Source organism: Bos taurus, chromosome 3 (assembly GCF_002263795.3).
Source record: "Bos taurus isolate L1 Dominette 01449 registration number 42190680 breed Hereford chromosome 3, ARS-UCD2.0, whole genome shotgun sequence".
Lineage (NCBI taxonomy): Eukaryota > Metazoa > Chordata > Mammalia > Artiodactyla > Bovidae > Bos > Bos taurus.
The window spans coordinates 113,666,631-113,679,562 of NC_037330.1; the positions used below are offsets into that span (position 1 = coordinate 113,666,631).

The 12,932-nt window shown below is 44.1% G+C and overlaps 1 protein-coding gene across 4 annotated transcripts in view; it reads left to right on the forward strand.

Moving 5' to 3' along the window:
- The window catches only part of TRPM8 (transient receptor potential cation channel subfamily M member 8), a 92,037-nt gene extending 80,765 nt beyond the window's left edge, over window positions 1–11,272 (forward strand). For 3 of the 4 annotated variants that reach the window (XM_005204960.5, XM_024989669.2, XM_059884838.1), the window contains 2 exons: window positions 5,475–5,567; window positions 8,599–11,272. In XM_005204960.5, the coding sequence (XP_005205017.1) occupies window positions 5,475–5,525 (51 nt within the window). In that variant the 3' untranslated portion in view covers window positions 5,526–5,567; window positions 8,599–11,272. Of the gene's footprint in view, window positions 1–5,474; window positions 5,568–8,598 lie in introns of those variants that run through there. The other variant, NM_001206066.2, reaches the window with a different exon arrangement.
- The last annotated feature ends 1,660 nt before the right edge of the window (window positions 11,273–12,932 follow it).

Here is a 12,932-nt window from a genome sequence, read left to right on the forward strand (position 1 = left end):
TGGGTCTCCCTTCCTGCACTCTGGTCCCGTGCAGGACGCTGAACTGATGCCTGGAACCTTCCTACCTGCACCCCCTGCCCCCATGGCTTGTCAATTCCTTCATCGCCTTCCCTCCCCTGGAGCCGCCTGCTCCATACATTGGTGTCAGCCACTCAGGATGATGGTACATTCTGTGTAGAATGTTTCTGTCACAATCAGCTTTACTTCCCTACACTTTAGGGACTTCAAACAACCATCTTATTTCCCTCTTGCTTTTCTGGATCAGGAGTATGGGAAGGGAACAGCTGGGCAGTTCTTCTGCTTCTTGTCATCTCAGCTGGGTTTACGGGGCTGGATTCAACTGGCAGTAAGGCCGGGACCTGGCCCCTTGGTGCTCCTCCTCATTGCTTTTCTCCCCACATGACCACTGATCTACGTAGCTTGGGCATCTTGGGTCAGTTCCCTTTGTTCCATAGGGGCTGGCTTCCAAGACTGAGGAAGTGCTCCCCAAGGTGGGACCTGGACCTGGCATGACGTTGAGTAAAGAAGCCCCAGGCCAACTGAGATCTAGCTGGGGGAAGAGTTAATGCCACACGTCCATCCTCTACCCCTCGAGGTGGGAGTGATGCGTAGACATGGAGAGACGTGACAGCTATCTTTGGAACCACACCATCACACAAGAGTATATCCTGTTTCAACTGCTCTCCTTCTGATGTTATACTATTGCTGGTTTTTAATTGAGTGACTAGGAAGACCCCTAGTATGCTAAGGCTGTATATTGTCACCCTGCTTATTTAACTTCTATGCAGAGTACATTATGAGAAATGCCAGACTGGATGAAGCACAAGCTAAAATCAAGATTGCCAGGAGAAATATCAATAACCTCAGATATGCAGATGATACCACCCTTATGGCAGAAAGTGAAGAGGAACTAAGTGAAGGAAGAAGAGGAAAGTAAAGAAGAGCCTCTTGATGAAGGTGAAAGAGGAGAGTGAAAAAGCTGGCTTAAAACTCAACATTCAGAAAACTAAGATCATGGCATCCAGTCCCATCACTTTATGGCAAATAGATGGGGAAACAATGGAAACAGTGACAGCTTTTATTTTCTTGGGCTCCAAAATTACTCCAGATGATGAAGCAGTCATGAAATTAAAAGATTGCTTGCTCCTCAGAAGAAAAGCTCTGACCAACCTAGACAGCATATTAAAAAGCAGAGCACTGCTTTGTCAACAAAGGTCTGTCTAGTCAAAGCTATAGTTTTTCCGTAGTCACGTATGGATGTGAGAAATGGACCGTAAAGAAGGCTGAGGGCCAAAGAATTGATGTTTTTGAACTGTAGTGTTGGAGAAGACTCTTGAGAGTCCCTTGGACTGCAAGGAGATCCAATCAGTCCATCCTAAAGGAAATCAATCCTGAATATTCATTGGAAGGACTGATGCTGAAGCAGAAATTCCAATCTTTTGGCCACCTGATGTGAAGAGCTGACTCATTGGAAAAGTCCCTGATGCTGGGAAAGATTGAAGGTGGGAAGAGAAGGGGACAACAGAGGAAGAGATGGTTGGATGGCATCACTGACTCAATGGACATGAGTTTGAGCAAACTCCAAGAGATGGTGAGGGACAGGGAGGCCTGGTGTGCTGTGGTCTGTGGGATCTCAAAGAGTTGGAGATGACTGAGCCATTGAACAAGGAAGACACCATTGGGCTAAGTGCCATCAAAGCAAACATGGCCCCCAAATTTCATGAATGGACCCTTTGTTGAATGTTTTGGGTGTGGGAGCATTTTCAAGCCGAATTACATAGGATTAATTAGGAATAACACTTTGCAGTATCAGGAGTGTTTTCCAGATTGCCTGAGTCTATAGTATCAGGGAACAAGGTCAGCAGCTGTGAAGACCCTAAGTCCAGAGAGGCATGGAATGTTGTAGACTAGAGAGGGACAGTGTGAACGAGAGGGAACCCCGAGTGGGAAGAAGGGGGAAGCTATTTCGTCCTGTGAGGGAACTTGTTGGCCTCTTTAGGGATGCATTTTACTCCCTCACAAACATCTGGGGACACTCCCTTCAAAGAGCCCTCTGGGCAGTCAGAGTGGCCACATAAGAGGGACTTAAACAGTTTGGCTTGGGAATAGAGGTATGAAGCGTGTGTCTAGATGTGTGTGTCTGTATGTAGAGAAAACAGGCTATTTTTGGTTATTCTGTTGCTTTACTTGTGAGTCCACTTGAGGTGGCTTTGGAGGGAGTTGATGGAAAGTGGACTTGGGGTTGAACTCAACCTTCTGTGTACCTTGCTGGGGGGCATGCAGAGCCTGGGCAGGACGGCAACACCGGGACGGAGCAGAGTGGGGCTGGGGTCAGAGGTCAGCTGGACATCTGGGCACTGGTCCAGCTGAACTGATTCCCGGGTTCAGGGAGGCCTCCTAGTTGGTGAGCTTCTTGGAGGGTTGGGGTGATCCGGTGGTGGGGGCGGTGGGCCTGAACAGTGGGGGCTGTGGGGGCTGCTGAGGGGGCCCCAGATGGTTGCAGTCACAGTTGGGGGCTGTCCACACATACATGTGAGCCTGGGTTCTGTGGGGCCTTCAGGGGAGGGCCTTGGGTCAAGGCCCCTTGGCGTCTCTCTGGCTGTGGAGCTCAGCCTCTTTGTGGCTCTTATAAGAAGTCCCCCACACGCTGCATTTTTCAGGTTTTGGTAGAATTTAGGCAGATCCCTCCAGTGTTCTTGCCTGGAGAATCCCAGGGACAGAGGAGCCTGGTGGGCTGCTGTCTATGGGGTCGTACAGAGTTGGACACGACTAAAGTGACTTAGCAGCAGCAGCAGCAGGCAGATCCCTGGGAAACCATAAACCACACAACACAGAGCCCTCGGCCCCACCCATGGACTTCACTGCCTCTCTCCCCTCTCTTGGGGCTCCCCTTGTGGCTCAGACGGTAAACCGTCTGCCTGCAATGTGGGAGACCTGGGTTCGATTCCTGGGTTGGGAAGACCCCCTGGGGAAGGAAATGGCAATCCACTCCAGCATTCTGGCCTGGAAAATCTCATGGACGGAGGAGCCTGGTAGGCTACAGTCCATGGGGTCGAGAAGAGTCGGACACGACTGAGCGACTTCACTTTCACTTTCACTTTCTCCCCTCTCTAGTCCTGTCGCCACCCTCTCTCCCTTTTATCTCCTCCCCCATCCTCTGTGCCTTCTCCTCTGAACAACAAAAAGATTCTCCTTCATATCCAAAGAGAATTTTAGGGCTGGCCACTTGTTTCTTGAGCAAGCTCTTGATGTCTTCAGTTCAGTTCAGTTCAGTCGCTCAGTTGTGTCCGACCCTTTGCGACACCATGAATTGCAGCACGCCAGGCCTCCCTGTCCATCACCAACTTCTGGAGTTCACTCAAACTCACGTCCATAGAGTCGGTGATGCCATCCAGGCATCTCATCCTCTGGTGTCCCCTTTTCCTCCTGCCCCCAATCCCTCCCAGCATCAGAGTCTTTTCCAATGAGTCAATTCATGTGTAGGCATGAGGTGGCCAAAGTACTGGAGTTTCAGCTTTAGCATCATTCCTTCCAAAGAACACCCAGGGCTGATCTCCTTCAGAATGGACTGGTTGGATCTCCTTGCAGTCCAAGGGGCTCTCAAGAGTCTTCTCCAACACCACAGTTCAAAAGCATCAATTCTTTGGTGCTCAGCTTTCTTCACAGTCCAACTCTCACATCCATACATGACCACAGGAAAAACCATAGCCTTGACTAGACGGACCTTTGTTGGCAAAGTAATGTCTCTGCTTTTTAATATGCTATCTATGTTGGCCATAACTTTTCTTCCAAGGAGTAAGCGTCTTTTAATTTCATGGCTGCAGTCACCATCTGCAGTGATTTTGGAGCCCCCCAAAATAAAGTCTAACACTGTTTCCACTATTTCCCCATCTATTTCCCATGAAGTGATGGGACCAGATGCCATGATCTTCATTTTCTGAATGTTGAGCTTTAAGCCAACTTTTTCAGTCTCCTCTTTCACTTTCATCAAGAGGCTTTTTAGCTCCTCTTCACTTTCTGCCATAAGGGTGGTATCATCTGCATATCTGAGGTTATTGATATTTCTCCTGGCAGTCTTGATTCCAGCTTGTGTTTCTTCCAGCCCAGCGTTTCTCATGATGTACTCTGCATAGAAGTTAAATAAGCAGGGTGACAATATACAGCCTTGACATACTCCTTTTCCTATTTGGAACCAGTCTGTTGTTCCATGTCCAATTCTAACTGTTGCTTCCTGACCTGCATATAGGTTTCTCAAGAGGCAGGTCAGGTGGTCTGGTATTCCCATCTCTTTCAGAATTTTCCACAGTGTAAACCATACTAAACAGTGTATTGAAGTCCTTTTACTGCAACAAATATAGAGATTTCTCCAAAGCCCTCCAGTAAAAAAAAAACAAAAACAAAAACTCCATCTCATTCTTACACCAGAAAACAAAGTCATTCCTTAACCTTAAATCTGTAAGTAGGAATCTTACTATGCCTTCTTTATTTTAGGCAGCCCTCATGGTTTCTTTTTGTCCTTTTCTAACCTCACAGTTAAATTATGAGGTTAATACTGGAAAGAAGCCATAGTTAAACTTGTTTTCCTTGAGTGAGTGATTTAGCACGTTGGAAACCAACTGTACAGAGATTGCTTTATGTCTATAGCTTTTATCAAGTGTAACAATATGGCTTGTAATTTGAAGTGATCTTTATCATCTTCATGTATCTTGTGTAAAAACTTGTGAAATATGCATGTATTGAAAATAATTTTATCATGCCTTTTACCTAAATTTGTTTTGCTATTTATACTGTGTTTTTGGTGAGGGGAGACACTTTATTTGCAAAAACTTGATTAATGTTATATTATTTTCATTAGTGTTATACTCTTATCAAAGCAAAGCTTTATTGATATCATTTATTGGTATTAGTTACATATAACATTATGACTTACATGTGTAAATTTGTATCTGTATATAGGTTATATATTATTTCTGTGTTGTTAAAAACGTCTCATTTCTGTGTGGGAATCACTAGTGATTAAGATTCGTGCTTCCCTGATGACTCGGCGGTTAAAGAATCTGCCTGTAGTGCAGGAGACACAGGTTGGATCCCTGGTTTGGGAAGATCCCCTGGAGAAGGGAATGGCAACCCGCTCCAGTATTCTTGCCTGGAAAATCCCACAGAGAAGCCTGGTGGCCTACAGGCCATGGGGTCGCAAAGGAGTCGGGCATGATTTAGTGACTAAACAACAACAGTAGCAAAAACTAATCCTAATTGGTGCTAATGCTTATTTGCTAGTGATTTGATTTCAGAAAGTCTGTAGTGAACAAGCTCTGAAATATCACCTGTCTGATATTCTGCCGTACTCCAGGCATGGGCCATACTTCTTATTTCATGTATAGTTAATCTGTTTCATGGAAAAGCCTTAGAGTCATGATTTAAAATTTAAGTTGGAAAATTGATCTAAAGACTGGTTCTGTTTTCTCCTTTCCAAGCTTAATGACCTCAAAGGTATTCTGAAAGAGATTGCTAATAAAATCAAATAAAACCGCATGGACTCTGATGGAGAAAAATTTAATTCTAGCAAGGTAAGTCATTTTAATAGCTTTCTTCTTTTTTTGATCTGAAAATTTACATATTTTGAGACTAATTCAAAATCATGATATTTTCTCAGTTATTTTATTTTCACATGTGATCAGATTTGCAAAATAACACTGGTGTAAAAAAAACAAGGGATATAGAAAGGATACAGGTAGAAACCCACCTCCCATAACTCCCCCTCATGCCCACACTCCAAGACTGTTCCCTGGTCCAAGGTGAGCACTGATAGCATCCTTTTGAAACTTTAAAAAAAAACTTGCAAATTGTACAGCTATTTTGACATTAATTGAATCAAGATCAGACTATTCAAAGAGTTGGCCTTTTTTTTTTTTTAACTTAACTCTAGATCATGAGTGTCTTTACAGATCTGTGCTTCAAATATGTACCTCATTCTCATGGTGCATCATTGATGATTATTGCTGTAGGGGATACACAGATGTCTGGGTCTTTTGGTTGGCTTATTTTCTCTCAACAAATGCATGTTGATCACATCTTACTACCAAAAATGTTTTAGTAAACCTTTTAAGATCTGGGGGGCTTCCCTGATAATTCAGACAGGTAAAGAATCTCCCTGCAATGTTGGGAGACCCTGGGTCAGGAAGATGCCCTGGAGAAGGGAATGGCTACCCACTCCAGGATTCTTCCTTGGAGAATTCCATGGACAGAGGAGCCTGGCAGGTTACAGTCCATGGGATCACAAAGAGTTGACTGAGCCACTAACGCTTTCTTTCACTTTCAAGGTTTTTAGCAATAGCTCATTTGCACAATAAAAATGTAATTCAGTTAACTGGCAAAATTGAGCCCAAGGCTTTGCACCATGATCTGAGCATTTACTTTAATTAAGTTTTCTCATTACCTGTCCAAATGCTGAAACCAAATGTTAACAATGTTGTTAGGGAGTCGTAGAGCTAGGAGGAAACAGCTATGAGCATTCCATTTGATTAGAATTTTTTTGAGAAAGTGAATTGCACGGAATGGAAACACAATGAAGGCTCCCTTCCACCTTCTCTCTTTCCCTTCGTGTTTACTGAGCACCTTCTAAGCGCTGAGGCTCAGACTCTGATTTCTACCTTTGCATAAATCCTCTCACAGCAGAATTTCTATTCACAGAGTGGCTGTGTTATAAGGGTAACTGTATTAGGACCCATTTGGTTTATCTGGTCATTCAACACTTTTCCTTGGGTTCTGACAATTACAGATCGTATTCTAAGCCCTCTCTCCTGGAAGATTTTGTAAGGGCAAGATTGGCTCATATTTTATTTGCATATTTATTTTGTGTGGAAGCAGGGATAGCCTCGCAAGTTGCTCAAGAAAACAAACCTTGTACATTTAGGAAGAACGCATTTCAACTCTTCCATCGTGGCACTTCACGAACACAGCATCATACTTTACAGTAAATTATAATTCGAGTTTTGAAGCATTTGTTATTTTGTTTATGAGCTGAGCCATAGAAAAAGCAATTAGGAGGTGATGAAACAATTCAAAATGATTAAAAAATCCATAGAGGTGTAATAATCAGAAAAGATGTACTCATCCACCTCTTAAAGCTCTAATCTCATCTCTCTTTTTTTTTTTCCCAAAAGTGTTGACTATGAGGAAAATGAGCGCACAGACTGGTTTCTTAGCAACCTGCTCCTTGCTTAGACTTAATTTTTTTTAAGGTAGCGAGAGTTAATTCATTGGTGAATGAACATGAATGGGGAGAAGGACATTACTTCATGTCCATGTGGGCATCTGTGAGCCTGGGGATGAGAAGAGCATGAGAACACAGAGGCCCAAGATAGTCTTAACCACAGATATCTTTAGAAACAGTGTGCTTGGCACGTGCAGTTTGTTGGTATACTTTTTACTTCCGGGTAGAAGATCCGTTTTCTTTTTTTGATGTCGTCTGTCTGGCATGTCCTTAAGAAGTTCACAGAAAATGTAATTTTATAGGCAACCACCTACATGCTGCTAAAATATATATTTTTTGATTTTTTAAATTGAAGTATTGTTGCTATAAAATATTATATGTTATAAGTGTACAGTATAGTGATTTGCAATTTTAAAGGTTAATTCTTTAAACGTTAACTCTACTTATAGTTCTTATAAATGTTGGCTACATTCCCCGTGTTGTATAATATATCCGCGTAGGTTATTTTCTACCAATAGTTTGTACCTCTTACGCCCCTCCCCATATCCTGCCCCTCTCTCTTACCTCTCCCCACTGGTACATGGGGCTGAAATATTATTATTGTAGTGTCTCTCTGATACTGCTTTCTCTAGAGAGGTGAGGATATCTTTCCTAGGAGCAGGGGCAAGGAAGGGAATCCAACTCAAGCGGGTGTAAGCTGGGCACCAGTGAAGGCAGGGCAGAAGGGGACACCTGGGGACAAGTCTTTATCAGTTTGCCCATCGGGGCTCTCCATCTTGAATCAGCCTTTGATCCAATAACTTGGGATGAGATGTTTGGGTATAAATATTTCTTCCTCCCATGCTAAAATGGAAAGGAAGTAAGAAGCAGGGTGAGAGAAAGCTATTTGTTTGCTCGTACCCTTACACCTTCCCTGAGGACAAGATGGAGTGAAGGTGGGGTAGGGGGTACTTCCTTTGGGTACCAGAAATTGTTTGGTCCCTCCATAATCATCCATCGGTTCTTGTGTTGGCTGCACTTAAACTCCAGCTCATCTCTTCGGTACATTATTGCAGTTCTTTATGTTATTATCAAGTCATCCTTGTGCAGAAATCACTTAACAAATAGGGCACTTGGAAGCTTTCTGGGACGCAAAGCTTATCTTTGAGTTGAGTCTTAACTATAGTCATTTTGTTTACATTGGCAAAGAGGTCAGAACTCACCTCTTTAAGGGAGGAAAAATGGTCATGTACTCACTCCAGTACTGAAAAGCAACATCTCAGTGCCTGGTTTAGGCACTTAGGCCCTCTGTCAGTATGTTGCCAGTGTGTTTTGGAGCCAACAGTGTCCTGAGAACAGAAGAGGGAGATGGCTCTTAAGGCAGTGCTCTCCCTTTGTTTTCACAGGTCGCATCAGACGTCTGCATGGAGAAGATTCAAGGGATCCTGCTGAACAGTTGCATCTTGACAACAGCTGTGTTCCTGACTAAGCGAGAATTGTTCAGGCCCCTGGGTGCACCTTGATGGCTTTAATCACTCCAGTGTGCTCAGTCTGAGGATAAAATGTGTCCCCGATTTCACTCAAGAAGGCGGATATAAAGGAAGAACATTTCCTGCTTCCCCCAGGCCGCCCTGTTGCTCTCCGCGTCTCCGGGGCCAGAGCCCCATGTGGATGGTCTGAGCTGCCCGGTTTTCTCCCGTTTCCTCCTCTTGTCCTCCTTGGACCCATGCATGTTAGGGAACGTCTCTCCTAGGAATAGCAACCTGGTCTTGCTTTCTCTCCTGGATCCTTACTTTGTCTTCAACTGATTCTCTTTTGTTTCCTTTTTTTTTTGTATTATGTGACTACTTAGCTGTCACAGTGTTAAACGTTTCTGCAGTCAGGTCAGATTCTAAGACGTGCTACAGCTAGAGCACTCTGGTTTTTTTCAGGAGAAACTCTCATCATTGCTCTCTACGATTTTAATCATTAAAGCAGGTAATAAAGCATTATCTTCCTGCACGTGCCCCAGGAACCCAACTTGACGGAAGTACCCCCTTCCTAGCAATGCGAAAAGGCACCTGAAGATGACCTCCCCAGAGGCGCATCTGGTTTTATTTTCACTGAGTGTCCCCTTGCTTATTATTTTCCCATTATAAATAATTCATGGGTATGATAGGAAATTCCTGGGTATTATACAAAACATAGACTATGAGGAAAGTAGAAAATATAAACAGTCTCACTATCTGAAGATAATCACTGCTAACAAGTCAGAGTGTTTTTTCAGGTCTGCTTTTTTTTTTTTCCTATGCATGTTTTATGTCTCTTTTAAAATTTTATATAAAGTCAGCATATAGATTTTACATAAGCTTTTTCACTTAATATTTTATCCAAGATGTACTCTTTATATACAGGGTCTTAAACTTTACATTAACACTTGCTTGCTGTTCAGTCTCTAATGATTTCTGCTATGTTGGTCATTGAAGGTGGTTTCTTGTTGGCCAATGGGGTGAGCATCTATGCGTATGAATCTTTTTCCACAGCTGGGAAAATTTCCCATGGCTAGATTCCCAGGAATATGTACTTCTTAACAAAGTATTTATAAGGTTTTTTACAGAAATGTTTAGCAAATAGGAATTGTTAGCTTGATATCAGTTCAGTTCAGTTGCTCAGTTGTGTCCAACTCTTTGCGACCCCATGGACTGCAGCACGCCAGGCCTCCCTGTCCATCACCAATTCCCGGAGTTTACTCAAATTCATGTACATTGAGTCGGTGATGCCATCCAACCATCTCATCCTCTGTCATCCCCTTCTCCTCCCGCCTTCAATATAAGTCTTATCAAACTATTTATAAGGCTTTTTCAGAAATGTTTAGCAAATGGGAATTATTAACACGATACAGAACCTAGAACTCCTAAGATAAAGTATTGCATCTAATCCTTAGTTTAGGAAGAAACCAGTATACTTATTTCAGTATTATAGAGGTGAGGGCATTGGTATAGAATTCAAGGTATTATGTTATTGAACGCCTGTACTCCCAGCTTTGTCTGGAAGTGGTGTTATCTTTGCACAAAAGAAGTGCATAAAGTTATTTAAACATCCGTGATTAGTTTTTCCACTTTGAATAGAATGTACTCAGTGGCTAAAGAAGAAAATCTTAGAAGGAAGCTATTAAATGATTATCTCATTAGAAAAACTACAAAAGCATGAACCAAAAAAATGTTTTTCTGTTTTGTCTGGGCAGTAGTTAAAATGACTCCTCACAACATTCATGATGTTTGTAGGGAATGAACACAAATAAAAGGTGTCTTTTTACCTAAACCTCTTTAATGACCTGACAAGGAATAGTGGTGGGGATGATCAATTCATGGTTTTGGATTCTGAAAGGTGGAATAAAATTTACTTGACAAAAATTGTCGATGAATGGAATTTTCAAGTTTTCTCTGTTAGCGAGAGAATTTTGTTTTTGTTTCACCATGGCAACTAGAAGAACTGCCAAGACGAGGCTTGTGTTATCGCCATAGTGACTGGAAAAAAAAAACAACAAAGTATTTGGCCCTGTCCATAAGACCACGTAGAGAATGACAACCATCCCAACCTTTTGTCCTCAATTCAGATGGTGAATGTGAATAAAATCAGTAACTTGAAAACCTCCTAGAAGATGAAACTTAGCATAACTCTTGGCTGATCTCCTTAAATGTGCTTGTCCCTGTGTTCACGTTTTCACAGACTATGCTTTTGTTAGTGTAAGAAATAGGCCGTGTGCACATCAACATCGTGAGTAAAAGCAACTGCTCCGTTGACGCTAATGACAGAGAGCTTGAACGATGCTCGGAGTCCACTTGGGGGAGCTGCCCGGTGCTTCCAGGTCGGCCGGCCTGGCAGAGGTTTTCGCGTGGTTCCTGTCCGTGGTCTCTGTGCAGGACAAGTCCTTGTTTCGGTGCAGCTCATGACAACAGCAGTGTCTTGGCTGCACCTCTAACCAAAGGTGCTGTCTTTGTATCTGGTACTGAAGGTGTCCTGGGCGTGTGTACATGGCTGCTGTTAGCCTTGCAACTTGGTTCAATTGACTGTGTTGAATTAAATGAGGAGGAAATGTCATGGGTTGCCTTTGTCATTCTTTTGAGAGTGGAAAAAAATACAGTCCCTCCCTTCAGATTTATTTCTATGGGGATCTGACTCGCAGAGTTAACATGAGCTGACTTTGATAAGCAGATAACTCGAGCATTCTGATCGCATGCAAGCAGAAGGCTGTCCCCCATGGTTCTGATTCTTGCCATCAGGGCCAGGTTTGGATCCATGGTCGCTTTTTGGTGCCCCCGGTTGGGCACCCGTCTACACCCCCAGGGTCTCCAGCTTCTGTGACTTGGAGACACCCTGCTAGGTCACCACCCTTTAGATATGTGTGGCTGTTTCTGAGCTTACAGGGTCTCCTGTGGGCTCAGGATCTGTCTTGGGGCCAAGATGGTACCTTATGTCCACAGCCCCCCATGCTGATGGAGGCTGGGGCCCAGACCCCGTTTCCTTGCTGAAGGCAGAGTCCTCCAAAGCCACCTTGGTTCCAGACACAACTGGGGAGTGTGTCTCCCTCCGCTGCCCCTCCCCTTCGTGGTCCATGTGGTGGACTGGACTCGGTGGTCGTTATGGACACAGCCTCTGCCCACAGCCTCCACCTCAAAAAGAAACGTCTTAGGAGTCAGGCCCTCCACTGAGCTGGGGCCGGGTTTTGGACACAAGCATCCCATTGCTTCTCTGACCCACCCCCACCCAGGCACACATAGACTGGACAGGTCTCAATTCTCCTGAAGACGGAAAACATGAGGGCAAAACGGCCTTCAGTGGCCTGTCCCACTCATCCGTCAGACCTTGGTGGTTGTTTCTGAGCCATAGTTTAGGATCAAGCTGGGGCTTTGGGACTCCATGGGCTCATTTATAGCCTCAAATTTTTAATCAATGTTTTTCCGCCTACAGAAGTCTTGTTTGACTAGGAGCAGTTTCCCTTATTTTTCTCATAATGTGCAATGTGTTGTCAGTAAGTGGCCACTGTGAATACTTCCTGGGGATTAAGAATAAAATAAAAAAAATAAATCAAAATAAGAAAGGAACAGGAGGCCCTGCTCTCTACCATCTTACAATCCATTAGAGGAGATGAAAGTGAAGTCGCTCAGTTGTGTCAGACTCTTTGAGATCCCAAGGACTGTAGCCCACCAGGCTCCTCTGTCTATGGAATTTTCCAGGCAAGAGTACTGGAGTGGATTGCCATTTTCTTCTCCAGGGGATCTTCCCGACCCAGGGATCAAACCCAGGTCTCTTGCATTGCAGGCAAATGCTTTACTGTCTGAGCCACCAGGGAGACAAGATTGATTTAAGATAAACAGGGACTTGATGCTTCCTGGTGCTGCTGCTGCTGCTGCTGCTAAGTCTTCAGTTGTGTCCGACTCTGTGCGACCCCGCAGACGGCAGCCCACCAGGCTCCCCCATCCCTGGGATTCTCCAGGCAAGAACACTGGAGGGGGTTGCCATTTCCTTCTCCAATGCATGAAAGTGAAAAGTGAAAGCTTCCTGGTGGCTCAGTGGCAAAGAATCCACCTGCCAATGCAGGAGACCTGGGTTTGATCCTTGGGTCAAGAAGGTCCCCTGGAGTAGGAAATGACTACCCACTCCAGTATTCTTGTGGAGAATTCCATGGACAGAGGAGCCTGGTGGGCTACATTCCATGAGGTTGCAAAGAGTCAGACATGACTGAATGACTAAGCATGCA